This window comes from Dermacentor albipictus, chromosome 1, assembly GCF_038994185.2.
Source record: "Dermacentor albipictus isolate Rhodes 1998 colony chromosome 1, USDA_Dalb.pri_finalv2, whole genome shotgun sequence".
Lineage (NCBI taxonomy): Eukaryota > Metazoa > Arthropoda > Arachnida > Ixodida > Ixodidae > Dermacentor > Dermacentor albipictus.
This window is the reverse complement of record NC_091821.1, coordinates 275,031,623-275,057,396: the sequence shown is the minus strand read 5'-3', so window position 1 is coordinate 275,057,396 and position 25,774 is coordinate 275,031,623. Positions and strand designations below refer to the sequence as shown.

General features: G+C 43.4%; 1 protein-coding gene across 1 annotated transcript in view; it reads right to left on the bottom strand.

Annotated features, from left to right (window-relative positions):
• Positions 1-5,394: 5,394 nt before the first annotated feature.
• Ide (Insulin degrading metalloproteinase) overlaps positions 5,395-25,774 on the bottom strand; it is a 316,112-nt gene continuing 295,732 nt past the window's right edge. The window contains exons 25-27 of the mRNA XM_065440616.1: positions 15,659-15,720; positions 9,648-9,746; positions 5,395-5,580 (exon numbers count right to left, since the gene is read on the bottom strand). Coding sequence (XP_065296688.1) covers positions 5,464-5,580; positions 9,648-9,746; positions 15,659-15,720 — 278 coding nt within the window. The 3' untranslated portion in view covers positions 5,395-5,463. The remainder of the gene's footprint in view (positions 5,581-9,647; positions 9,747-15,658; positions 15,721-25,774) is intronic.

Here is a 25,774-nt window from a genome sequence, read left to right as displayed (position 1 = left end):
GCAGTTGTACATCTGTTTTTTTTTGTCGTTTCCCTACTGTTATTCCACCAATCTTCCAATCGCCTCTTACTTACCCCTATCGCGGAGATGTTTACTTCGCCACGGCTCTCGATGAACCCAAGGGCTTCAAAAAGGCCAGTGGTGCCTAAATCGACCGCTGGGTAGACGTCTTCCCATTCTAATAAAACATGCTCCATAGTTTCCCTAGCTTTACTGCAGCAAGCACATGCTTCTTCTTCCTTCTTATATCTCGCTTCGAAAAGTAATGAGCCTTCCTTCGAGTTATCATAAATGGTTTCTTTCCTGATTTCGTTTTTTCCTTTTAAGTAGTTACTCATGGAAGGTTTCTTTTCCACTGCCGCCACCCATCAAATTATTTCAGCCTCTCTGACTTTCCGCTTGACCTTTGCTGCTGTGTTGCCCACCCTACAGGCCGCATACTCCCTGGTAAGCTTCCTAGTTCTTTTCCTCCACTGTGAATCAATGTTTTTCCTGTACAGGTACCTGAATACTCTCCCAGCCCATTTACTTTCTTCCATATTCCTCAGCTGTTCTTCATACTCAATTTCACTGCGAGCTTCTAAAACTTTATATTCTCCTTATTTTAGAACCGTTATGAACCGGTTTAAACCGTTATATTTTTGCTCCGGAACTGAACCTGAACCAAACCACAAAATATGCAGAAGACTAAACCTGAACCAAACCCAAAAACTTTCCGGTTCGATACCTTGGGGAAAAGGAATATTGACAGTGTAACAGTTTATGCTTCTTAAATTTTCTTTTGCATACAATGAAGGTCCTAAACTTTGAAACCCTAGAAAAGATAGTGGCAGGCCTCAGAGCACCCAAAGCAATTTTCTATAAATCAGTTGCAGTAATGTTTCCAGGAGAGCATAGAGAAAAACAACATTGAATTTCTCTATAAGGAGAGTATGTCGTGACATCATGACACAGGTCATCACGTGAAAGGAGACATCGTAGTTTTAGCACTCGCTCCTGCTTGCTCGGCTATGTTGATGCCAAGCAGGCGGTGACACTGCACTGCTTGTGTTGAGCATACTAGAATTAAATTGCATTTTTATTCCTTGGCCGAACTGTGTATGATGGTCACTGCTTCACATTCCAGCATATCCGTACTCACAACAGGTTCCGTCGTACTCTCTAACTAGACAATGTTGGTCTCGTGGTGTGCAGGTAGCAAGTAGGGGGCATACCAGTGAACTCTCCCAAAGTTTCTATGAAGTTTATGAATTGTGCTCATTTTAGGAATGTTGCGTCAAGCTTTACGAAAAGAAAAAAAAACATTTGAAGGCCCAATCCACTCTGTGAAGGTGGATTGCTAGCGAAACTGTTACCATTCACTTGACCCATTCTAGTCTAACGAATGAAACGAGTACGCCGTAAAATGCAGCGATACCCTGATCGACATGAATGGGATCTGCGGTGCAACCAGCCGTTCTTGCGGCGGCATCGGAGGGTATGAGTTGTGGGGATGTGCGACTCTCACGCGTCCCCTGATATGTTGTTTTCCCGCATAGCTCCCGTCTCCTACAATCCGGCTTCACCGAGTGGCTTGCTGCCCGCGGCAGTCGGTGTGGTTGAAGCGCATTACGAGAGATGGCGCGAGTGTTGCTCTGCTAACGCCACCTAACAGCGGGGTTACTTGGGCGCGAAAAGGAGACCGTCCTCTTTGGCTCGGGATCGGCAAGCGGTGTGGACGTTGTGCACAAGCGCTGATCCATGCTTCTGCGAGACCGTCTCGCGAGCCTCGTTCGAACGCGCAACCATTTGCGTGACAGTATGCGCGAACGACCAGGCATTGGTGTCCAGCATGGAGCGAACATATTCGCTCGTTATCCGGTTGCGGTGAGTCGGACTTCCTAGATTTGTTGCACACCCATCGTAACGTTTTGTAGATAGCAACTCGGCTAGCAGGCCTATCAAAGGTGCAATAAATGTCCTTATGATTGTTTGCACTACTGTGTTGTCGTTCCTTTGTCCCAAAGCATGGGTGAGAATTCCACAGAGTATCCACGAGTCTTGGAAAGGAGAGGCAGTTTACCTTCGAGTAGAGAATCCTTGCAGATTCACCAGCACAAGCACACGTGCTACAAGAAGAACAGGAACAAGTGCTGGTTCGGCGCGCCCTTCATGCCAAGTGAGAAGACCATGATCGGGATACCGTACTCTCGCCACGATCCATCACGCACAGTGACACTATGCCGCCCGTGTGTGTGTGCGCTACATTTGTTTTTTGCGCTAAATCGTCCATTTCTAGAAAGCTGAGTTTTCTGTGGACCGCCACGAAAGAATTGCCGGATGGTAGGGGTAAGCAAAGATATTTCAGAGCGATGACTACAATTGTTAACACACAAAGTGTACACACTGGCATGAAATCATGCCGCCCATGTGCGCGTGCGCTACATGTGTTTTTTACGTTAAATCGTTGATTTCTAGAAAGCCAAGTTTTCTGTGGACCGCCATGAAAGAATCGCTAATTGGTAAAGGTAAACAGCTTTGCTGTAAAAAATTATTGTTTGTGAACTTTCACTTGTTCGTCTCCACACCTTCCATTGGAAGTCTTTTCATACCCGTCACACTTGCTTAGTGACTATGCTGTTGCTCTTCTAAGCATGAAGTTGCGGCATCAAATCTCGGCCATGGTGGCCATATTTCGGTGGGGGCGAAATACTAAAACATCTCGTGTCCTGTGCATTGAGGGCACATTAAAGATCTCCTGGTGCTCCCAATTAATCTGGAGTCCCCCACTACAGCGTGCTTCATAATCAAGTCGTGGTTTTGGCACGTGAAACCCCAGAATTCATTCATTCAAGTATTCTCGTGGTTAAAGGTTGCAGGAAGGGTACTTGCTGCAAGGACGTTTATGAAGACAAGTTCCTGAACCAAGCAAAATCGACAACTGCAATGTTTCTGAGCGAGCTTTAAAGAAATGCATGCTATACTCCCTCAATTGGTGTTGTGTCGACAAAATTTTACAAATGTTAAAGATCACAGTTTGGCAGGTATGGGGCAGCATGTACACCCCACTATAAAATGTTACACTTGGCGCTTACATACCTTGCAAAGATGTGAACACTTGCACCTCCTGATTGAGACGTTGGTTTTTAAGGTCACACTGACCACACAAACACCATTTGTGACATAAACCAGCGCCACTATACTCAAGTTTCAGTAGTTCCTCGCAACAGAGCCAAGGCTACGAGACCTACGAGCTCAGCAGCAAGTTGTAGTGCCCTAGTTTGGAGCCCGTTCCTTGACTAAATGGCTTTGACAAGTGGTCTTACCTGCAGGTGTTTAGTATGAACCTTCTCTGCAAGTCGCAGTTACACTTTCTAGCATGATTTTGTTTTGTTTTCTAAAATACTTATAGAATCTATGATACTGAAAATAGTGTTTTCCACTAGTTCAAATGAAAACATTCAAAGAGCAAATAAATCAATGCAATGCAGCCATTGAGACATTAATTTGCATTTGGAAAGTACAAACAATTGCTTTGACAGTGCTAAACTTTTGTAGTCAGCAGAGCCACAACACTGCAGAGAACACCTTCCTGTGTAGTACTTTGTCCTTCATAAAAAATGGCATGTGCAGACTTGCTTGTGTGGCATTGCTCCAAGATGCTCTTTTATGCAAAAAGAACAAACAAGTCGGCATTCAGCATGCTTGGAACAGTGCCGTAAATGTGCACAAAACTCTAAGAAAATGGCTGCACTTACAAATGTCAGCGAGTGCACCATGTAGTATATGGATTTTACAAGTGGAATCAAGAGTTGGTGCTACCATTCCGTGCAACATAACGCCCCTCAATGTGTGATACGCTGGCTGAGTGCTTCTGAATCCTCTGCTTATGCCGTCTCTGCAACTACCTTCTCCTCTTTATCTCGAAATATCTTCAAAATTTCCGAAGCACGTTTTCGGCGTCGGAGCGAATACTGCACGAATTTTCCAGCACTGCTATTTGACCTCGCTGTGCAGTTGCACAGTGTTTGTAGATGCTGCCTGCGCTGCAGCGGTCCCAGCCAGCAGACGACAGGGTGCAGAAGGACACTTTTGAAATGTGTTCGCCCTCCTGATTGGTTGAAGAAGCCTACAGCTTCCACAGTGCTGCGATGAACTACTGAAAGACTACTGAAACAGAGTATACACAACTTCCTCCCCAAACTCCTCTATCCTAGAGTCTCATCTACGTGTCCACGCTATATAATGCAGTTTTTTCCCCCCTCTCCATCACGACGGCTGTGCGAGACCCTCCATTAATTGTCTACTCAGCGAGATACTAATGCATATCCACAGAAAGAGGAAAACAAGCCAGATCCACGTCCAAGTCTTTCATAGCACTGCATCCAGGATCGGCCTGGGTAACGAACAAGATTGCGGACGCACATCATGCACTGGAGTCAGGATCAGCCCTCCAAGTCCCCACTTTTGATTACACTGTCTCCGGGATCGGCCCATTTACTGTGTGAGAGACTAATGCCAAACCCAGGAGAAGAGGCAAAGAAAGGTGCACTTAAAAAAAAAAAAATGCTGGCTTAGTTTACCGTTTGTCTCAGTGCCGGAAGGGCGCTGGTTCGACCCACCAACTACAGATGCACAAGCTACACAAACGTTTTTGAAAAATAAGCATATATAACAACACTTACATTGTGCATGCACAACGTATGTGTTGTATGTGGTTTATCCCATACAACATGCCATGTACATTTACAGGTGCATATATGATTGTACCGTATATATGATGGTATTGCTAGTACCAAGCATGATGCAAATGTGGCTTCATTTCTTTTCTTCCCTCGCCACTGGTACAGTCAAACATGCAACATTTGCATGACGGCAATGGCTATCCCTCCATTTACCTTTGTATTTTCATACATCTATATAGTGCCAGAGTAGTCATTTTGTTTACTTTCAACATTAGTGATTATGGATTTCTCTTGTGCATGCCATGGCTTTGAGACACATGAAGCGTTATCCATGTCGCATAGCAACAATTTACCAATATAAAGTTAGTTCGTACATCTTCTAGATGACGATGAAGAATGAAGTTACAGGGCTCGTTCATCACTGGAATTCTCTGTGCACATCTCTCATTGTGCTGTGGCTCATTTCTACGGGGTCAAGAATGTTGTGTCATATGATTCAACACATTTTAATGCTGAATAGGGCTTTCCCTTGCTCTGCAACATCCACCACAGTAAGCGAGGGATGCATTCGTCACTCAAATCTGCAGTGTGTCTCTTGAAGTAATGTCACATTTCATCTAGTTGGCTCACGAAAGCTTTGTGTACGCCGATTCCCACACTGCGTGAGATCTGTGTAATTTTATTGGCAAATTGTACTTAGGCTACAGACACTTAAGGACATGTTAACACATTATCAAGGCACAACCTTTTTATTGATAAAAAATCTTCCAATATATCTGCAAATTCCTTTTGCCACTGGCTATAACTTCGATTTAGCTCCAGTCTGAGGTGGCTGCACATTGATACATGCCTTTGGTAATGGGTACAAGCCCATGCTCCTTTTGAACTCTGTGATGTTCTTTATCCACATGGGTCCCTGCAACAGTTAACACATCGCAATACACATTAATTTGCTGGTAACCAAGAATCATGCTCATGAATAGCGTATGTGCAAACATTACCACTCTTCGAAGTCAAAAGTGACCAAAGCGGTGACCTGCGTTGCATATCTCTAGAAGCCAGTGCTCTGGTAACGGAAGGTCAAGCTATTCAAAAGGATGTGCAAGTTCTCATTTCTAAGCTGTCTACAGTGAGACACCTGGATCTTCACAGATTCCTTAACAGCCATTGAAGAGCTCAAGGAGGTTTGCCAGACAATATACATTCTTAGTTGAAATACAGTTACAATGAATTCAAGGCCATACTGTGAACCTTAACCCTTTGATGGTCAATCACGTAAACATACGGCGCCGCGAACAAGTCCGAAAATGGTCGATGCCGTATATTTACGGCACAGTCTGTGCGTTTAAAAAGCCCACCAATTTCCTAACTTTTTATTTTCTGTCATATGCTGCCACTATGTGGGGATACAGGGAATTTTTTTCGCATGCCTCCCTCTCGCGGTTTTCGTTGCATGGTTTGTTTTAGCGCTAGTTTGCTCCCGCGCATCTATATACTACCGCTCGCACATTGGCCACCGCGCCAATGGCGGGTGGCCATTGGCCATGTGCGCGGGTAGGCAGCCGTTTGGATTTTGTTTCGCGGGCGGTTTCGGCTTCTTGTGCTAGCGAAACTGATGGCTATCTCGTTCTTAATTGCTCAAAGGACGACCGCTTGTTTCTCGCTCGTTTAGTGCTCACAGGGGTGCGCATAGGAAGGATGCCGCCGTGCATGGGTTTCTGTTTCCTTTCTCTCTTTTTTTTTAAGACTCGTGAAAACTAATTGCCCTAGCTGGTTGGCCATAAGATGTAGATTAGCAGAAGTTTGTCACACATGTTGCTTTTTTTGATGGGCACACAACCAAACAGTTTTCTTGAGTGTGTGCACCTACGCAGTTCGATTACGCTATGAACGCATGTATGAGTGTAAGAGCAGGAACATTTGAGACTTGCGAAATATTCTCGTGTGCAGATTTTCAAAGCCTTGAACTATGTGCATAAAAATACATAAAATTTTTAATTCTGATAAGTTTATTTCCTTTTTTGTTGTTATTCATGAATGAAGAGTGCATTTATACCAACGCAAAATATTTTTTTCTCACTTTATGGTCAGCCTAGAAAAATTAGGGTAAATTTTTTTCGGAATAAGTCCCTAAGAAGAATTGGAATCTGCAATAAAAATATCGACCCTGGACGGTCGCATATGAGAAAAAAATTGACCCTCAAAGGGTTAACAACATTGCTTCTGACCAGAATGCATGCAACCCTTCCCCCTCGTGGCTGTCTCGAACCTTACATGCCACTTTTAAAAATTCTCTCTGGCAGGACACATGCAATCATGTGTCTGTTTCCTCCATTGTCACACTATTAGGGAAGCTGTTAGAGCCAGTGGTGGCCCTTACACGACCTTTCACCAGTACATGGAACGGGCTGCACTGAATGCATGTCCAAACTGCCCCCTTCCAGTGACAGAAGCCTGCCACTTTATTAGACCTGTCCAGCCTGACAACCACAATGCCCCCATCTCCTTCTGCAAGCCAGCCACAGCTACATGAGACATCTAGCTATGACTGCTCTAGGTACATTACAACAGATACCACAAAAGACTGAATTTATATACAACACATAACAAATATGTAAAACAAATATAAAACGACAAGCCTTCCTCTAAAGAAAAGTTTACTTTAGGCTTTGCAATACTACAGTCAAGAGAAAATTGCTAAAATGGGTGATACTATAACTGTTTTCCAAAAATCTTATCCACTTCAGTTGGAACAAGACTACTATATCAAAAAATCAGATGCAAAGTAGTATGCAAATGAAGCTGAAAAGCACTGTTCATTGAATTTTTTTTCAATGATCATCTTATTTTTAGATCTTATTTTTAAATATCTCTTTAAATGCAAAACTTTCCAAGCAACAAGGTGAGCATATGAAATACTTAGTAGTATCCCATTGTTTCCATCCAGATAGCTCTTGCAGCTTAAATTTTCTTACCCCAAGAGAAAGCACACAAGATTTTGAAATAATTATGTGTGTTACTAAATGGAACACTGACAGAATTCTAGGCTCGATTTTTTGCTTAATATATAGCAGTTGGCATGAACCCTCAACTGCTTTAGCATGCAAAAAATTTCAAAAGGGACTGCCAAGAAGGTAGAAAAGTTAATTCAAGGAGTTTCCGATCCCAAAGATGCACAGTAACATCCCATGGCGAAGGGCTCCACATTAATTTCCGCACCCTCTGGCTCTAACTATTTCGGTGTCGTTCGCTACCATGCATATGCGAATAGATCGCCAATGATCAACGATGTCGATTAAGGATTTCAGCACACTGAAACCAGCGTTTCAGATACATAATGCTATCTAAAAGGATTCTCAGGAAAAGGGCTCGGAATAAGTTTCAGTTTTGTTTCTGCAGTATAACTGTGATTTCTGAGGAAACTTTTAGTAAACTGAAGCATGTGAGTTGTGTCTAAATTTGCATGGCATTTGACCTTTGTTTCTCCCGAAAAAATAAAGAAAAATAACATCATGCACCTTGTGCTTGCACCACAGCAACATTTTTGTGATGAGAGCGCTAACAGTAAGTCGGGGAATGACATAACATCATCAGATTTGCAATCTCACAGCACTGAATGATGATAATTACATTACGAAGTCTGGAGCTGTCATCCAGTAAGTTTAGGTTTCAACTCTGTGCAGTTTTACTCATTCCAAGTAAACATCACAAAGTCGGCCACATCTCAAACAAGCAGAACTTGTCATTTTCACAATGTTTAGAACAGTTTCAGTACGAGAGAGTTACCAACTTCATCCACATGTTCAGAAATGAGTCCACATGCACATTTATCTGTGAGATGTATATTCTAAATTTCTTATGACATTTATTTTTGTAGCTGCAAGCTTTTGTATAGTATTTTTTTTAAAGTGACCAAAGAAATGTCTGCATCACAAGCTTTTTAATTATTTATTAAGGATTTCAGTCTTGCCATTGCTAAAGCATTGCCCATGACGGCAAACAAATCTTTTTCATATACACCAGCAATGCAAGTGGTTCATAAAAATGCCATCATTGGGATGGTGTGGCCCGAGGCTACTACACTGGGCTGAGCTGCATGTAAGTGGTTTATGACACAATGTAACCATCAGCTGGGATCACCACATGACATGGCTTGTGGCCCACAACGCCAAGCCTCGCTGTGAATGACGAGTTTTGAATGGTGCCACTTATTCGCTATGCGCTCAGCAGTTGTCGATATACTCCTAAAACATGATTACTGGGTTGATAGCCACCTATTAAATTTGATAAGCGACAAGATTTTTTTGCCAGTATTCCCTTGTACTACTAAGCCATTTTTGCAAAGAGTTTTACATTAGAAACTACAAAGAACCTCTGCACATTCTCCTAATTACTAAGCTAGCTTCTCCACATTGCTTTGTTACACAATAAATGACTGAATCAACCATTGCTAAACTGAGGAGAGCCCGAGTGCACAGCAATGCTTGACGAATTCACATGGTTTTACCATGCAAACCTCATGGACACCTTTCATACCAATGGGGTAAAAAACTTTTGAGCTGTTTGACAAATTTCTATAAAATTTGGAGTGATTTTTAGCAACACTATATGTCTATGTAACAAATTTAATTCCATTGTGATATAGCTTTTATAAGTTATGGCTCATTGACCTAGCAGTCTCACTATGGAACTGCAATTGCTCACACTCAGTTGAGCTGAAAACAGACTAGCACAATACATAGGTCACATAGTAACAGTCATGTCTGCAAAGTATTACACTGATGTGTACCATGAGAACAGATGAAAATTGGAACAAAGACCAACATGTTTTTCTCGGAGGAACCACTTAGCCTGCCAGCAAGATCAAATCCCATGTATGGCATGCCGATGTCACAGATAAAAGCCAAATGTAATGAAAACAGCACAGTAACTTCATATAAAGTCACTCTCATCAAAAAGCCATCTACTACCAAAAATACATACATTAGTTGGGCTTGTATCTGCAGTGGTGTCGCCCTGACCACTGCACTTGATGTGTACAGACAGTTTCTTTCTGTATGGTGCTCCAGCAGCAACATGCTCCTAGTCAGAAAAAAAAAAGGATGCATGACTTATATGCTCTACAAGAGAGTTTGTTGTTGAGCCATTGCCAAGTATATTAGGTGCCAAACAGTATGGTGGCTAGACAGTACAGTGAACTGAGCAGGATAAAAAAGGGGTGGAGTTTCACAAAAATGAATGTGTGGTTACTGTCAGTGCCAGGCCTTGAACATCAATGTGTCAAATTTTAAAGTGCTGACAGTAAAAAAAAAGGGGGGGGGGGGAAGCAGCAAATACAGGGTTTCTACAGAACACATGCTCAATATTTAAGGCCAATTTAAGGACTACATGGATGCTGCAGGCCAAAATTGAAGTAACAAGAAAAAAATCTTTGCTCACACATATAAACTAACAAATACAGTAAAATCTCGTTACCACGAACACCACGTTAATGAAGGTTTCAGATTTACAAATGTTTTTAAATCCTCACCAAAATGCCTATATTTTCAGTGTAAAAAACTTTCAGTACTACGAATTTCAGATTACCGAATATTTCAGAATAACATACGCAATTTAATCCCCTAATCGCCAAGACACTTCGTTATTACGAAGTTCTGTTGGAGTTTTGGTACCAAGTCCCTGAGGTTTACACCTATCATCATCATCTGCAGCAGCAGCCATGTGCTTGGGAACCCGTGACTCTCCTACTACATCGTAGGCCTAGCGTCACCACGTTGATAGCGATCGGCAGGAGCTGCAAAGTTATCGGTGCTGTGATTGTGTTGCGCGTTGGCTTTGCTGACAATGAGTTCTCCTGGCCCCCGCATTAAAAAGAAGGGACACCAGTTTTCGCTAAAAAAAAAAAAAGTGGACATTTTGACGCAGCTGAATGCTGGAAGAAAGCAAGTCAGCCAGTGCAGGGAGCGTGATATTCCCCCGTCAACAATGGCAACGATGCTCAAGGATCGAGAAAAGATATTGAAATTGCATCGAGAGTCACAGCTGGCTCCCTCAAGAAAAAGCTTGCGACTTGGCAACTACCAGAATGTTGCCGCCACCATCCTCCCGTGGTTTAAGGATGCCAGACAAAACGATGTGCCCTTGTCAGGCCCAATTATTCAAGAGAAGGTGCTACAGTTCGCGGCTGCCTTGGACATCTCTGGTTTCGATGCAAGTGCCGGATGGCTTTACTGCTTCCGGCAAAGGAATGGCATCGCGTGGCTGGTTGCTTGTAGCGAAGAAAAGGCAGCAGATGCCGATGGTGTGGTTGCCTGATCGAACGAGCGCTTTCAAGAGATCATCAAGTCTTTCTCTCCAGACGACGTTTTCAAAGGTGATAAAACGGCGTTCTTTTATCAGTTCTTGCTTGATAAAATAATGAACTTCAAAGGTGACAGGTGCAAGGGAGGAAAGAAATCATGTTTCCGCGTATCGGTTCTGTTCTGCTGCAACTCCACGGGCACGAAAAAACTCAAGCCGCCAGTTGTTGGCAAGTCTGCTAAGCCGCACTGCTTGAAAAACGTTGTCTCGTTGCCTTGCGACTACCGAGCTAACAAAAAAGTATGGATGACGCGAGGATTGTTCACTCAGTGGCTGCCGCAGCTCGACGACACAATGAAGAAGAAAGACAGAAAAATTCTCATCGTTGACAATTGCTCGGTGCATATAGTAAACGTGCGATTGAGCAATGTGCAACTTGAATTTATGCCCACGAATTGTACTTCTTTGCTCTAACCTTCGGACTAAGGTATCATCAGATGTGTGAAGGTCGAATTTCGGAAGCGTCTTGTGCATCGTCTCCTGATCAATATTCGACTGAAGCTTCCCACACAGGTAAACAACCGTCAAGCTGCAGAAATGCTTACAGGGTCGCGGTGGAATGTGAAGGCAGGCACGATCAGCAACTGCTGGCGAAACGGCCTTTTAAAGGCTTCACCTACGCCACAAGACTGCGAGGACACAGAGGAGCTCAACCCAGAACTGTGGAATGAGCTTACCGAGAAGTTCCCCATCGACACAATGGTGACCTTTGATGATTACATTGACAGTGACAGCGCAGCGGCTACATCCGTGGAGCTCACCAACCAAGACATGGTGAATAAAGTGCATGAGCAAGAAGATTGCAGTAGTGACGAAGACGATGCCTACACTGGATCAACACACGAAGAGGAAGAGAATGTTTCCAGCTCGGATGTTTTAGTTTTTCTAGAGAAGACGTGATCATTCCTCGGGCGCTGTAAAGATGTCCCCGATGACATTCAGAGGAAGGTCAAGGATGTGGAGGCGTTCGTCCTGCAGCACTTGCTGTCTACTCGGTAGAAAATGATTACAGACTTCTTCAAGCAATAAATTGTACTTAAACTGTGCCCAGCGTTCTCGTTTATTATTTACGTACGAAGACGCGCATCTGCTGCAAAGGTATGTAATTTTAGTTGTTGTGTTACATTACTGACATGAAAATATTGGTTTTTCTGTACTACGATAATTCAAATTAAGAAATTAAATTCATCAGTCCAGCAAAGTACGCTGTAACGAGATTCTACTGTATTCAGATCTACTTCTTAGCTGCAATGTTGTGCAAATAAGCAGTCACTAGGTTAGTCATATGCTTCAAGATCTTCAGGTGGCTTTACAAAGCCTACTTGCCCATCGTAGTGACATTAATTGCCTTCAGGTACATTGCACATTTTGCTCGATGATTGAAGCTTGATATAATAAACACGGATGTAACAAATTATCGAATATAAAGAAGTAAACATGAGACTTGGTCGGTCAGGCTGTATTTCGACGGAGTATATTCCCCTGCTATAATGAAATCGAAAATGCAGGATCCGACCAGGTACTGGCTATAGCGAAGCAAATTTTTGCTTGCACGTGCCTATAATATATATTCTCGTAGCAAAAATGCCAAATATAGTCAACTGACTTTTCAGATGCCCGATTTTTTGGACCTGCACAATTTCTGTGGCACCATCACCTCCCACGCGCAAATTTAAAACGGCAATAGCAAAAATTTTATACCCCACATGGTGCTTCAGGCATGAACCACACGAGTGATACCACAAGCATGGTGGACATGAACAAAGTTTCTGCAATGTCGACTGGGATGAAACCAGAACTTTGGTTGCCGACTCATGACAATGGGAAGCTGGCTGGGCCTAGTGGCCTAAGCAGTGCGGCAAGTAGAATGGCTGGTGACAAGCAGTCGTGGGAGCTTGTCACCAATATGTGTAAACTCGTAAACCTTATCGGACACCAAGCGTGAGATCAGACCTACAGGCCGTAGTAGCGAGGTACGGATCCATGCACAGTACCCTTGGTGTCCGAAAAGTTTGCTGGCAGCATGCTCGTTTTTATGCTCACACTTGTAGACCTCACTGGCTATCGATCGTAAGATTAGATGAATGGGCTATAGACCAACACCCATAGTAGCAGAGTATGGATCCATGTATGGTCTAAGAAGTCCATTAATGGCACACGTTTTGGGCAGTGGCTTGGCTTGGTTGCGCTGCAGTTTGGAAGTCAACGTGCTGTTCCTGTGCCTCGTATCGGCACGGCAAGGTGTGAACAGATTATCAAAATCCGCAAAATGCCCTATTCTAGCCCTTTGGAGGCACCCCACTTGCATTTACATCGCATAGGCCTGATTGCAACTTTTTTTTTTCTGATATCTGCACATACGTTTATAAGGAATATCAAATACAGTTACACCTCAATACAACGAAGTCAGAAAAATTGGCGATTTGCTTTGTAATAATGGAATTTCATTAAATTAAAATTTTACTTTTTATGCAAATAAGTACAGTCACTGATGGATTTTCCTAACGCAGAAGGAGCTGCAAAATTTTCTGAATAATCGGGCCATCAGGTTAAGCAAACTTGAATGAGAAAAAAAAAAATGATTTTGTTGACAATTGAGAGTCACCGACGAAATATATGATTTCATCATGTTTAGGCGATATCTTCACATCAGTGATATGAAGCAAAGCCAGCCATACTTTCGCATCCACTCTGCTCCCGTGGCTAAAAGTGTTGCCTGCAGTCGGAAGACACTGACATGAAAAGTGTTGGCAACGGGGAGTGAACGTTTCGTCTGCCTCTCCCTTCAATGCATCTCCGAAGCTCAAGACTATACAACGTGCAGTACTAAAGGCGTGAGAAGACAGCGTACATGATGCCAAGCCATGTCGATACACCCACGTGGCAGATTACCTCAAAAGCAGGGTGTGCTGCACATCCGCTCAGCTGCACTGACAGCAATGCGCAGCCACGGCTGCGCTAGGAAAGGAGATGTGCACCAAAAATATGCAGCTCCCACACACTGTGGAAATCAATGTAAGTGAACCTTTCTACGTTATTTGGTTTGATTGATGATAATTAGCGGTGAATGTGACGGTGAATGTGTAACTTCTTCAGCGTCCAATATGAGAGTGGTGAGTTGATGTTAAATGTTACCTCACGTGTACCACTGCTGTTTGTCTGCGTAGCACACAGAACACACAGGGAGACGTGTTTGCTTGAGGGGTTGTTGTGCATCATTGTTCATAATCTCCGAGAGGACTGAGCTTTGTCATTGCCTCACATGGTACATTGCATTGTGGCAAAAGCGTTAAAGTTTAATTGAACTATGGGGCTGTATGAGCCAAAACCATTATCAGATTATGAGGACTCCAATAGACTGCAATGGGGGGGGGGGAGCAGCCACCCCCTTGCCCCCTTTCCGGAAACCCATAGGTGCGATGAAATTAGAAAAGAATTTGCAGACAAAAGATAGAATCAGCTACTGCAAGACAGGGGTAGAGATTGCTGGGAGAGGCCTTCATTCTGCAATGAACATAAATAAGCTGATAATGATGATAAATGTAAACATACTATTTCAAAAGATGTAAAGATTTGCATCAGAAAAAAAGTCTACTAAATGCTGCCAACTCATTTCTTCAGAAGCAGATACCTAAGCAGCTGCAAAATCTTTTGACCCCAAAGCTTGACCTGCCAAAACTATCGCCGCTACTCATGAAATAGCCACCAACCTTACCGTCACTTCACATCCCTACAATGATAAGGTCTACATGAGGTGGAAGCACTACTGCATGCCCACAGTGCAATATTTTACCAAGGTGCTAGATGGGCTTGGCGCACCATCTACCTAGACAGCAATGATCAGAAAAGGACCGATTGCTCGTCGACAGCACAAACAATATGCTGCAGCAGGGCCAAGGCTCCCAGAACTATCCGCAGCCACTGCACTGGGCTTACCATGTCATGGTTCATCTAGTATGAGAAGTACGAGAGAAAAGGCCGCACATGTCGAACTCCAAACAGGCACTCAGCAGTTCAGAAACATAGTTTTGGTTAGCTAAGGACACAGGAGGGAGCCCAAAAGGCAGCTCCCAGGAGGCACTAAAACGAAGAGATCAACTGGTGTGCACATTTTAGTCCTGTGCCACACGTCACTCAAGTCAGGAAGGAAAAGCATGGAAAGTGTGAGAGGTATGCCCAAGCCATGTCCACCACATCACTGTGGCAACAGCCGCTCCTGGATATTGAGTTCGGCAAATGACAAGTGTGACTGGCGGACAAAATGTGGGAAGGCCCTCTATCCACAGCTGAGAGCTGAATGGAGGCTGAGTGGTGGCCAAAAGTATGCGATACGGGTCACTCTGGAGACTGCATTTGTAGGCCTTACACAGCAGTGATGCATGCAGCCCTTTGAGTTTTCAAGCAAAAAAAGGACTAGAAGTCCAATGCAGTTTGCAGCAACATCGCCAAAGTAGCACAACTTTGAAGATTTGTGACACTGCTCTGTTGACCTTTGAAGACAGGTATTCATGCTTTAACCACAAGATATACGAAAATTTATATTCAAAATATTTCACAAAGTACGAATTTAAAAACACTACACTGAAATAGTGATTTGTTAGTCACATAGACAGGAGAGGTGAGTGAAAACATACCTTGAAGAATGTAAGCAAATCAGCCTTTGTCAATGCTTCCAGGCACGCCACTTCAATCTTGTCTGCGAGAATTGAAAATTGCAAGCTGTAAAGTACTGGCCTTGTGCAAGACCAATGGCGAAACAGAAAACAACACTCTAGTGACAGAGATGCGACGTGTCTCTGTGATTTTGGCGAGAGACACATTTCAATGGCATTTTTAGTGCTGTTCTTCACTTGCCTTACGCCACTGGAAGTGAAAATGGTAAAATTGCAAAAATCTCGAACTTCAACTTAATAACTCTGAAACTCTGCAATCAAAACCACATCACAGTTCTGTAAGCAGCACCTAATAATACATCTAAAGTCGACAAAAAGTGATGTATTATAGAACACTCTGAAATATGCCACTAATTTGTGAGTAGGACTTCTGCAAGCCCTCAAACACTGCAACAATTTCACATAAGCTGTAAATTTATATATCACATCAGCCAGTTTGAGATGCTCTAAAAGTGCAGTTTGCAGAACTGCGAAGTCTGTTTTTAGCAGAGTTAAAGGCTTGCAACCTTTGTGCCTCCATTTTGTTGTTTACGTTACCAATTTTCAACAATTTTTGCAAATAATTCGAAGTTCTAAATCAATAATCTGCTTCCTAGCATTGTTAGAATTTATCTTTCTTGCCCACCTTTGGGCTCAAGTCAAAGAAGCCTGGTCAAATAATAAAGTTTATTCTCTATCTATCTATCTCTCTCTCGAATGCAATCAATTTCATTCAGATCGTTCCAGTGGTTGTCTCAAAGCATTTATGCATTTTGTACGTATTTGAATGGGGAAATATGAGCTGGCGCATAGGTAAAGCTTCCTCTTAATCCTTTTAGGCATTGTATGCACAAACAAACACGCAAAGATAACACACCAAAATCAAAACCTGATTAAAATTATGGTATATAAACAGCATCGCAAACATCTTCAGGCACTTCTGATTGGACCTGTGATGCAAGTTTGATTAATACCTGTAAGTTATTTAGTAAAATGAGTTGGAAGGGAGATGGCTAGACGTTGGCCCTTGGTGACAGGTCGTCTTCATGTAGCAGGTTCACTTCTTTCATTGTTTTTACAGCGTTTTACATCAAGCATATATTTGAAGTTTCTTGATAGGTTCCAAATTTGGTAGGCATGAGATAGTTGATTGGCGAATTGGGAAGGTCATTCCAGTTTTCAAGAAAGGTGACAGATCATCCCCAGGTAATTACCGACCCATTTCGCTAACCAGTGTATGCTCTGAGGTCATGGAACACGTCATTTACTCTAATGTTGCCACATTTCTAACATCGGCCAATTTTTTTCATCCAAATCAACACGGATTCCGGAAAGATCACTCATGCGAAACCCAATTAGCTTTGTTCCTGCATGACATTCATTCCTATCTTGACCGCAATATCCCAACTGATGCGCTATTTCTAGATTTCGAGAAAGCTTTCGATAAAGTACCCCATTCCCGCCTTTTACTTAAAATGTCTCTGTTAAACATTCATCCTAGTGTCTTGAACTGGATTTGAAGCTTTTTAACTGACCGCATGCAATTTGTTTCCGCTAATGGCTTATCATCCTACTCACACGTTCTTTCAGGAGTACTTCAAGGCACAGTTCTTGGCCCCTTGCTCTTTCTAATATACATTAACGACTTGCCTTCCACAGTAACATCTAGTACCCGCCTTTTCGCGGATGACTGCGTACTCTACCGCCCCATAACTAACGCCGAGGATGCTTACATCATCCAAAATCACCTGGATAACATACAGCAGTGGTGCACTAGGTGGCTAATGTCCCTAAGTACTACAAAGACCGTACAAATTTCTTTTCACCGCTGAAATTATACTCCGCCTACTTATAAAATTAATGATACTGCCATTATTTCCACTAACTCTTTTAAGTATCTTGGCATTAACCTTGCTAGTGACTTATCATGGTCTTGCCACATTAACCACATAATAAATTCATCTAATCGAGCAGTTGGGTATCTCCGTCGTAACCTGCGCATGACACCTTCTTCCTTAAAATTACTTGGCTTATAAAACATTTGTGCGATCTAAACTTGAATATGCTTGCGCAATATTTGACCCCCATCAGTCTAACCTTATCACAGCCCTTGAATCTGTTCAGAATCCTGCCACTCGCTTTATTCTTTCAAACTACTTGCGATACTCTAGCATATCCGCCCTGAAGTTACAACTAAAACTTCCTTCTCTCGCTTCCCGTCGCCGAATTTCACTTCTCTGCCTTTATCACAGGTTTTTCCATTGTTCGCCTCGTGACAGCAAGCTCATCCTACCAGTACGTCGAACACCCCGCACAGGCCATCCAAACAGCGTCATCCCGCATCGTTCCCGAACGACTACTTTTCAGAAATAATTTTTCGTTCACACAGCTTGCAACTGGAATGACCTTCCCTGCGACTTAGCACTAATCCCTGATCCAGCCCATTTCAAGACTGGCATCGAGGAAGCCATGTCATCGTCATGATTCTCATGTAACATTCATTGTTGACCGCCGTTCTTGCGCCCACCCCTCACGTAATGTCCCGCCAGGGATTCTTGAGGTTCAAATAAATAAAGAAAAAATAAAAAAATATTCTCATCACTGACATTCCTGTAAAGAGTTCTCACATGGAGTCCATTACCTGTAAGCTTCACGAAACTCACTGAACTAAAGAAAATTCGTAGAAAATTCGTAATTTATTCAGCAGCTGCACTGTTTTTGTAATTCTGAAGGTGCCAGAAATGCAATGAAACAAAATTTTCAATGGACAAAATTAATTGGCACCTGAAAGGGTTCAGCCATAGAATAGAGCTACAATATCAGAAGCTTGAAAAAGTTATGCATAAGGAACATGCCTGCTACATGATGAATTCACTTTGTCAGTGACGGCGACAGCATACGGACGCTGAATACTCAAGCGCATTTATTTTTGCAGTTGGCGGCCTGGCTTCTTTCTTGAGTGCTGGAAGAGGCCTTCTTTCACGCCAATAACGCATCCTCGATTTCCTGGCCTGCAAGGCAACACTGCATTCGTACCGCTTCCGGCATAGTCAGTGACACCATCTGATACATGAGTTAAGAAACTTGGAATTGCCGCGACGGGTAGGCGTTGTTTTCGTGCGGCGAGCATCACTTTGGCAGTGACGGCGATGGCGTGCGGACGCTGAATACTCAAGCGCATTTATTTTTGCAGGTTGGTGGTTATTGCTTTGTCTTCTTGTAAACGGCATCATCGCACTGCTGTCACTGTTGCCGCCGAGTGTGTTGTGGTTTGCTGGTTGTAGTTGGAATCGGGCTGTTGTTCGATTGTCCTGGCTGAGTTACTAAGCACTAAAATGGGGGACCGTAACACGAGACCACTAAATGAGGTCACTAAGGCTCTTACAGAGAAACTCCCAAGTAGCATCAAAGAAGTTGCAAAAGTGCTAAATGAACTAGTAGCTAAGCTGGATGTGTTTGCCTCTGGTATGATGACTAATGTAGAAAAAATGGGGTGCTCCAATACAGAAATTTGCGCTGAACTTACGGGCATAAGGCAATCGATCGATTTCATGAATGAAGGGTTTGAGTGTTTAAAGGGTGATGTTGAAACCTTTCGTCGCCAGCTTGCCGAGGTGAAAGCGCAAAATGTTCAGTGTCAAAACACAAATGAGCTGCTCCACACAGAACTGCAGGAAGCTGAGAAGAAAATCCTGGAATTAAAACAATTCAGTCGGAACTCAAACCTCGAGATCACGGGGCTCCCAGTTGTTCAGGGTGAGAACCTTTTAAATGCTGTACAGAAAGTGGCTACTTCCCTGGGCGTTGGGATTGCCGAATCCGATATTGACATTGTGCATAGTGTTCGCTCTAAAGATAAAGACAAGCCAAATGTCGTGGTCAAGTTTGCAATCAGGTCAGCCCGGGACAGGGTGCTCAATGTCGCTAAAAAGACTCAACTGAACGTGGGCCTCCTTGGTTTCGGCGGGGAGCAGCCACTGTGTGTTAAAGGGAAGCTGAAACGGTTTTCAATTTCCATGAATTGCTGGGATTGGGAAGAACAGACCTAATAATTTACGGTTCCGAAATTTTTTTTTTCTACATTTGTTAATATAAGGGGCGGAAATCGCTTCCTAAATCACCCCCGCGGACACGCCCCCATCGCTTCCCGGAGCGCCGGGTGAGGTGGTTGCCAGAGGAGAGAACCGGCGAGAGTGACGTCACGCGCGGGGACCGAGCTGCCGGACCGGCGTGCTGGCATGTGTTGGCATGCCTCTGTCCTGCGCTTTACTGAACGACGATACAAGAGATTTGCCGCCGCCGCTCACGTTTGTTTTCTTTTGCGATTTTCGTAAACTGTTCTTTCCTTCGGTGCTGCGTGAGTGCCTACAGCCAAGGGCGCTCAACATGACCTCGTTCTGTGCAGCATTCGGCTGCGCGAACACAGGCGGGCGAGACGATGTGGTGTTTCACAGGTTCCCGAAGGACAAGAAGCTTGCAGCGCAGTGCGGTGAGGAGAGATAAGTTCGTGCCAACGAAATTAACTGTGCTGTGCTCGGACCATTTCCGCGATAGTCGGATAGCCTTACGACAAATGTGGAAACGCGTTGTTGCTAGCGTTGCTATACTCCGTTTCATACATCAGGTGCAACGCTGTGGAGGCTTGAGATACTTCTTGCAGTGGCTGCGTTCACACTTAGAAAAAGTTCGGTGTTTGTTGACCCGATTTTTGAGAAAATTTATCATATATAAGCTCAGTTCTGAAAGAAAAAAAAAAGAATTTACCCATAGAAACAATACGGCTGCTAACACGTTCTTTTAAATCAATTTTCTTTTTGGCATTTTTTAATTGCAGCCCATCGCGGCAGCTTAACGTGCATGCTCGCGCGAGCAAACGCCGCTGGCATGCTGCGAAGCATAGACGGAAACGCGCGCAGTAATAAATTTTGGTGACCGGACTTCGTGCGTAGCTTCCACAGCGTTGCACCTGAGGTATGAAATGGAGCATAGGCTTGCCTAGTGACATTCGACGTACGTTTGCAGTTATTGTGTTTATCACACGGCGGTGCTAAAACTGCCTAATATCTTTATGTCAACACTAGCATGAAGCACGCATACCGATTCTTGATTGAGCCACAATCGCAAAGTCATTGAACCATAGTATGAATATTGCACATATAATACCTCTGGCCATCTCTGGATGTGTATGATAAGCAACTTCCATGACTGTACCTCGCAGCACTGCATGTGCATGCTTTGAAACGCAGCACTTATGTTCGCGATCGTGTATCAACACTAAAAAAACCACGGGACTTTAGACAAGCAGCAACAAGGTGCTTGACATCGCGGAATTGCACCCGTGTTTACAACCTAATGAGAAGTTAATGCTTCGGCATTCTTCCAGCAGCAAGTTCCCAGTGACACATTAGCGAATTTTTTCTCCCGTCATTGGAACGTGCAGCTACATGAAAAAAACAACAACATACGTACGTACCAGCTAAGATTTCCAACGCGCGAGAAGGTGCACACATCGCTCTCGCTTTTGGCACACTCAACTTCGTCGTTGCCGCCGTTGCCGCTATCGTTTTCCGTATCGGCTGTCAGTTCGAACATGTACGGCGAAAATACAAGCTGTCCGAGACAGCGAGAACGTTCCATAATGCTTACAACTCAGCTATGGAGCCAGAATAGAACAGCGTGCTTACGCTCTGAAACGGCGGCGCCGACCGGCGACTACCGCGAGTCACGTCACAGCGGCCCCGACCAATCACGGGCAACAGCGGCGTTCACGCGATACCCTGAGGCGCTGGTGCGCCTTTTCATGAAAAAACAGCCACTTGCGCTTGTTTCCGCCCTTTTTGAACCAGATATTCCTGTTCAGGGGACTTAAAACTGTAGAATGCCGTAGACAACTCATTTTTTTCGAAAAGTGTTTCAGCTTCCCTTTAATGAGCATCTTTGCGTTGAAACTAAGGTACTCCTCACTAAAGTGAAGCAAGCAAAGCGGGACACAAAGGATGGAAATTTGTTTGGGTGACGCAGGGGAAGGTTATGATGCGCAGAACAAAAAATTCCACTAAATTACATGTCACATGCAAGGATGATCTGATGAATTTTGTGCGAGTCTGCTTTTCCCTTTTTGTGATGTGGAATTTGCTTGTCCTTCACCATGGCTTTTTCATTTTCTGAAGTTGAAGAATTGATGCGCGACAAAAAAGTTCTTTTCAGTTTTTCATTGCAATGTACGCAGTGTTAGAAAAAAACCTAAATGATTTGGTTGTGCATTTATCAAGGTAAGAATCCTCTTTTGATGCCATTGTATTGAGTGAAACGTGGCTCAAGGATGATGAATCAGTCTGTCTTCCGGGTTATAGATTCTTGTCTCGACCTCGTGAATCACATACGAGAGGAAGCGTGGTTGGACTCTTTGTGAAAGATAACCTTGTCTACCAAGTGTTGACGTGGCAACTCTTTGTGATAATTATGTAGAACTAAAGAATACATTGTTGCGCCAAAAAAGGAAAATAAGGACTTGGGAAGGAAGAGTACGAAACGACAGATTGAGCGCTGAACTTCAACTTATTTTATTCTTACAGCAGGGCAGGGAGAATGAACAAATGCGCATGCGTACATGAGTGTTGCCTAGAGCGATTCCAGTGATGTTTTTAACAGTTGCAACTCGTTTTCAAACAGAAAAACAGACATGTCACTAATACAACTCGTGCCTCTCTCTTTAATGTGATATGCCTCTAAAAGTTATCTTGCTAACGTATCACCACTCCTGCCAAGTATCTTTTATCTCACGCAGCAGTGGCTGGCATCTGCCTTCCAGGCAAACCGTGCAATGCGCAGGTAAATGCGCATTACCTTTATTGATTACAGACAATTCATGCTCCCGGGCCCGGTCATTAACACATCTCCCCGTTTGTCCAACGTAGGATTTCCCACATTTTAGCGGTATTTCGTATATAACGCCCGTCACACATTTCACGTACTGTCTAGTGTGCTTTTCCTGGCATCCCGACTTTTTGTCAACACGGCTTATGCGCGGACACAGTCCAGCCAACTTGCGTGGTGCCGAGAAAAGAACTGGCGCACCAAACGTAGTAGCGACTTTCTTCAAGTTGTGGGAAAGCTTGTGGACGTATGGCACCACTGCGGGTTTGCCTCGTTTTTGGTCGGGCCTAGGCGTATGCCTTTTTCCCTTCACCTTCTGGAGCAATGTTTTAGACACCGCCCCAACGACCGAGCTCGGGTAGCCGGCTGTGTGTAGCCTCGCCAATTGCTTATCAAAGCTAGTCTGCATCGCGTGGGCGCATGACTTCATGAGAGCAGATTCAAGGCAAAGAGTGGCTATTCCTCTTTTCACTAACTTTTAGTGTGCCAAATCATACGGTAGCAATTCCTTTTGGGCACGTGGGCTATACTGCCAACATACGTGGTCTTTGTCCAAAAATAAAGACAGATCTAAAAACTGAAGAGTGCCGTGGGAAGGGATTTCATGTGTAAATAGCATGCCCTTCCCATGTAGTCTAAAAACATCTAAGACCTGGCTAATGCACTGGTCAACGGTAAAATCATGGTTACTTTTTAAAAGAATTAAAAAATCATCGACATATCTAAAAGCCTTAAGGCAGAAACTATCGTCAAAGGAACTGTGCAGGTTGCGGTCAATTGAAGCCAAGAAAAAGTCACACAACACAGGAGCGACGCAGGACCCGATGCATATCCCTTGTCGTTGAACATACAATTCATCGTTAAAAGAAATAAAAGTAGACTTTAAGTAAAATTCCAATAAAACCATAAAATTGTCAATGGATATGCCCACTAGATTCTGAAAATCTACTGGGCTGTTGCAGTCAATGCAATCCCTAACAGAGGCACACATTTCCTGTTGAGGCACTGAGTAAAACGAATCAACTACGTCTACAGAAAAAGCGTGTGCGATGAGGCGTTTCCTTTCAGGAGTTGAATTACATCTCTAGAGCTCTTAGTCGTGAAAGGATCATTCACTTGCAACGATTTCAAGTTCTTTAAAAGAAACTGGCTAACTATCTGCTGCCAAGAGCCTTTCTCGCTTACGATGGCACGGAACGGAATTCCTTCCTTATGAGATTTTGCTGTGAAAAACAGGGTTAAGGAAGCACCTTTACAATCACTTATTGCCTTGACTAACTTTGAAAGATTAAGTTCCGTGCAAAGGGCTACAGCTTGTTTCTTGACTCTTGTTGCCTTTTCTTTGACTAGGACAAAGTTCTTATCTACAGCTTGTTGTGCCTTGTTGCTAAACACACCTCCTGAGAAGACCACGAAACGTGCTTCCTTATCAGACTGAAGAAGCTGGAGGTTATTTTCTTTGAAAAAAGTTAAAGTTATTGTATTGAAACACATTTTATAGAGCTTTCCAATGGACTTATATAGTTGGGGTATTATACCGGCAACCTAACTCAACGATAACGGTCTTTCTTGAAAAATTTGAAGCTATCCTTGCAGAAATATTTGGTGGAAATGCAATGCAATCATTGTGGGAGATGTTAATATTGATCTATCATCTGGCACACAGAATAACTATACCCTTCTCCTCGAATCGTTCGCATTGCGTAATCTCATCTCAAAACCAACCCATATAACGAGTACCTCATGCACTTTAATAGATCATGCCCTATGCAGCATTGACACAGGTGTGAGAGCTGGTACTTGTGCTGATATGATTGCTGACCACCTGCCGATTTTTGTCTTATTTGAAACAGAGCTATGCAAGCAAAAACAGACATCACTCAGCAAAATGCGTACTAAAATCAATCACGTTTTACTACGCAAAATGCTTATACAAACCACTTTTGCTTCTGCCTATGACAAGGATGGTAATGTTGAGTACGCACAATTAGCTCTTCTGAAAACCGCTATTACCCGGAGCTCTACAGTGGCCACTAAAAAATACAGCCAGACAACATGTCCCTGGATGACAACTGATATCTTAAACATACTGAAGGAAGAGGACAAATGGTACCATAAATGGAAGCAACTAAGAACAAACGACTGTTATCTAAGCCAGTTTAAACACTACCGCAACCTATCTGTGTCTCTCATGAGGAAGAGGAAAAAAGAATATTTTTTGTCACTTGTAGAGGAGACTCAGGGTAATACGAAAAAAATGTGGGACATAGTTAAAGATGCAATTGGCCTTCGTTCAAGAGTGGATGTTTTGCCTGAATCAGCTAACGAAGACATGGCTGAATTATTTAATGCCCATTTTGCCTCCATAGGACCTTCGCTGGCCTCACGGATTAATATTGATTTAGCCTCGTTAAGAATGCCTGAGCATGTTGACAATACTTTCGCACTGCCTGACTTATCTATAGAGGAAGTGACAGCGGCAGTCGGCAGTCTCTCAATAGGCAAAGCAGCAGGCTTAGACGCAATACCTGTGAGACTTATAATAAACAATATTGATATTCTAGGTACCCATTTGTTGCATCTTTTTAATAATTCCCTGAGAAGTGGAGTGTAGCCTCATGAGCTCAAAGCCGTTAAGGTCACGCCTGTCATTAAAGGTGGTGACCGGTGGTGACTATAGGCCAATTTCGGTATTAAATGTAATTAATACAGTATTCGAAAAGGTGCTCTGCAAGTGAATACAGAGCTTTTTAACTAAGTACAATGTCCTCTGTCCAAATCAGCACGGTTTCCGACCCCAAAGATCCACTTCCTTGGCAGTTCTGATCCTTACACAGCTGATAAAGAAACTCGGCTAAACACCGCATTACGTAGCAACAAACTGGCCGTAGTTGTTTAGTTAGGCATATCAAAAGCCTTTGACACGGTTGACCATTTGATATTATTACAGAAAATAGAGACTTATGGTTTAAGGGGGAAAATTTATGATTTAATTAAGAGTTACTTTTCTGGTCAAGAGCAATGCGTTGTTACCCGAGACTATATCTCCGCTCCTCAAAAAATCACACTTGGCGTGCCGCAGGGCTCTGTACTCAGGCCCCTCCTTTTTTCTATACAAATTAATGACCTTCCATTGTTTCCGAACTATTCTGAAGCTGTTATATATGCTGATGACACTGCGCTATTTTTTACAGGAGATACATTTTTACATCTGGAGGGCAA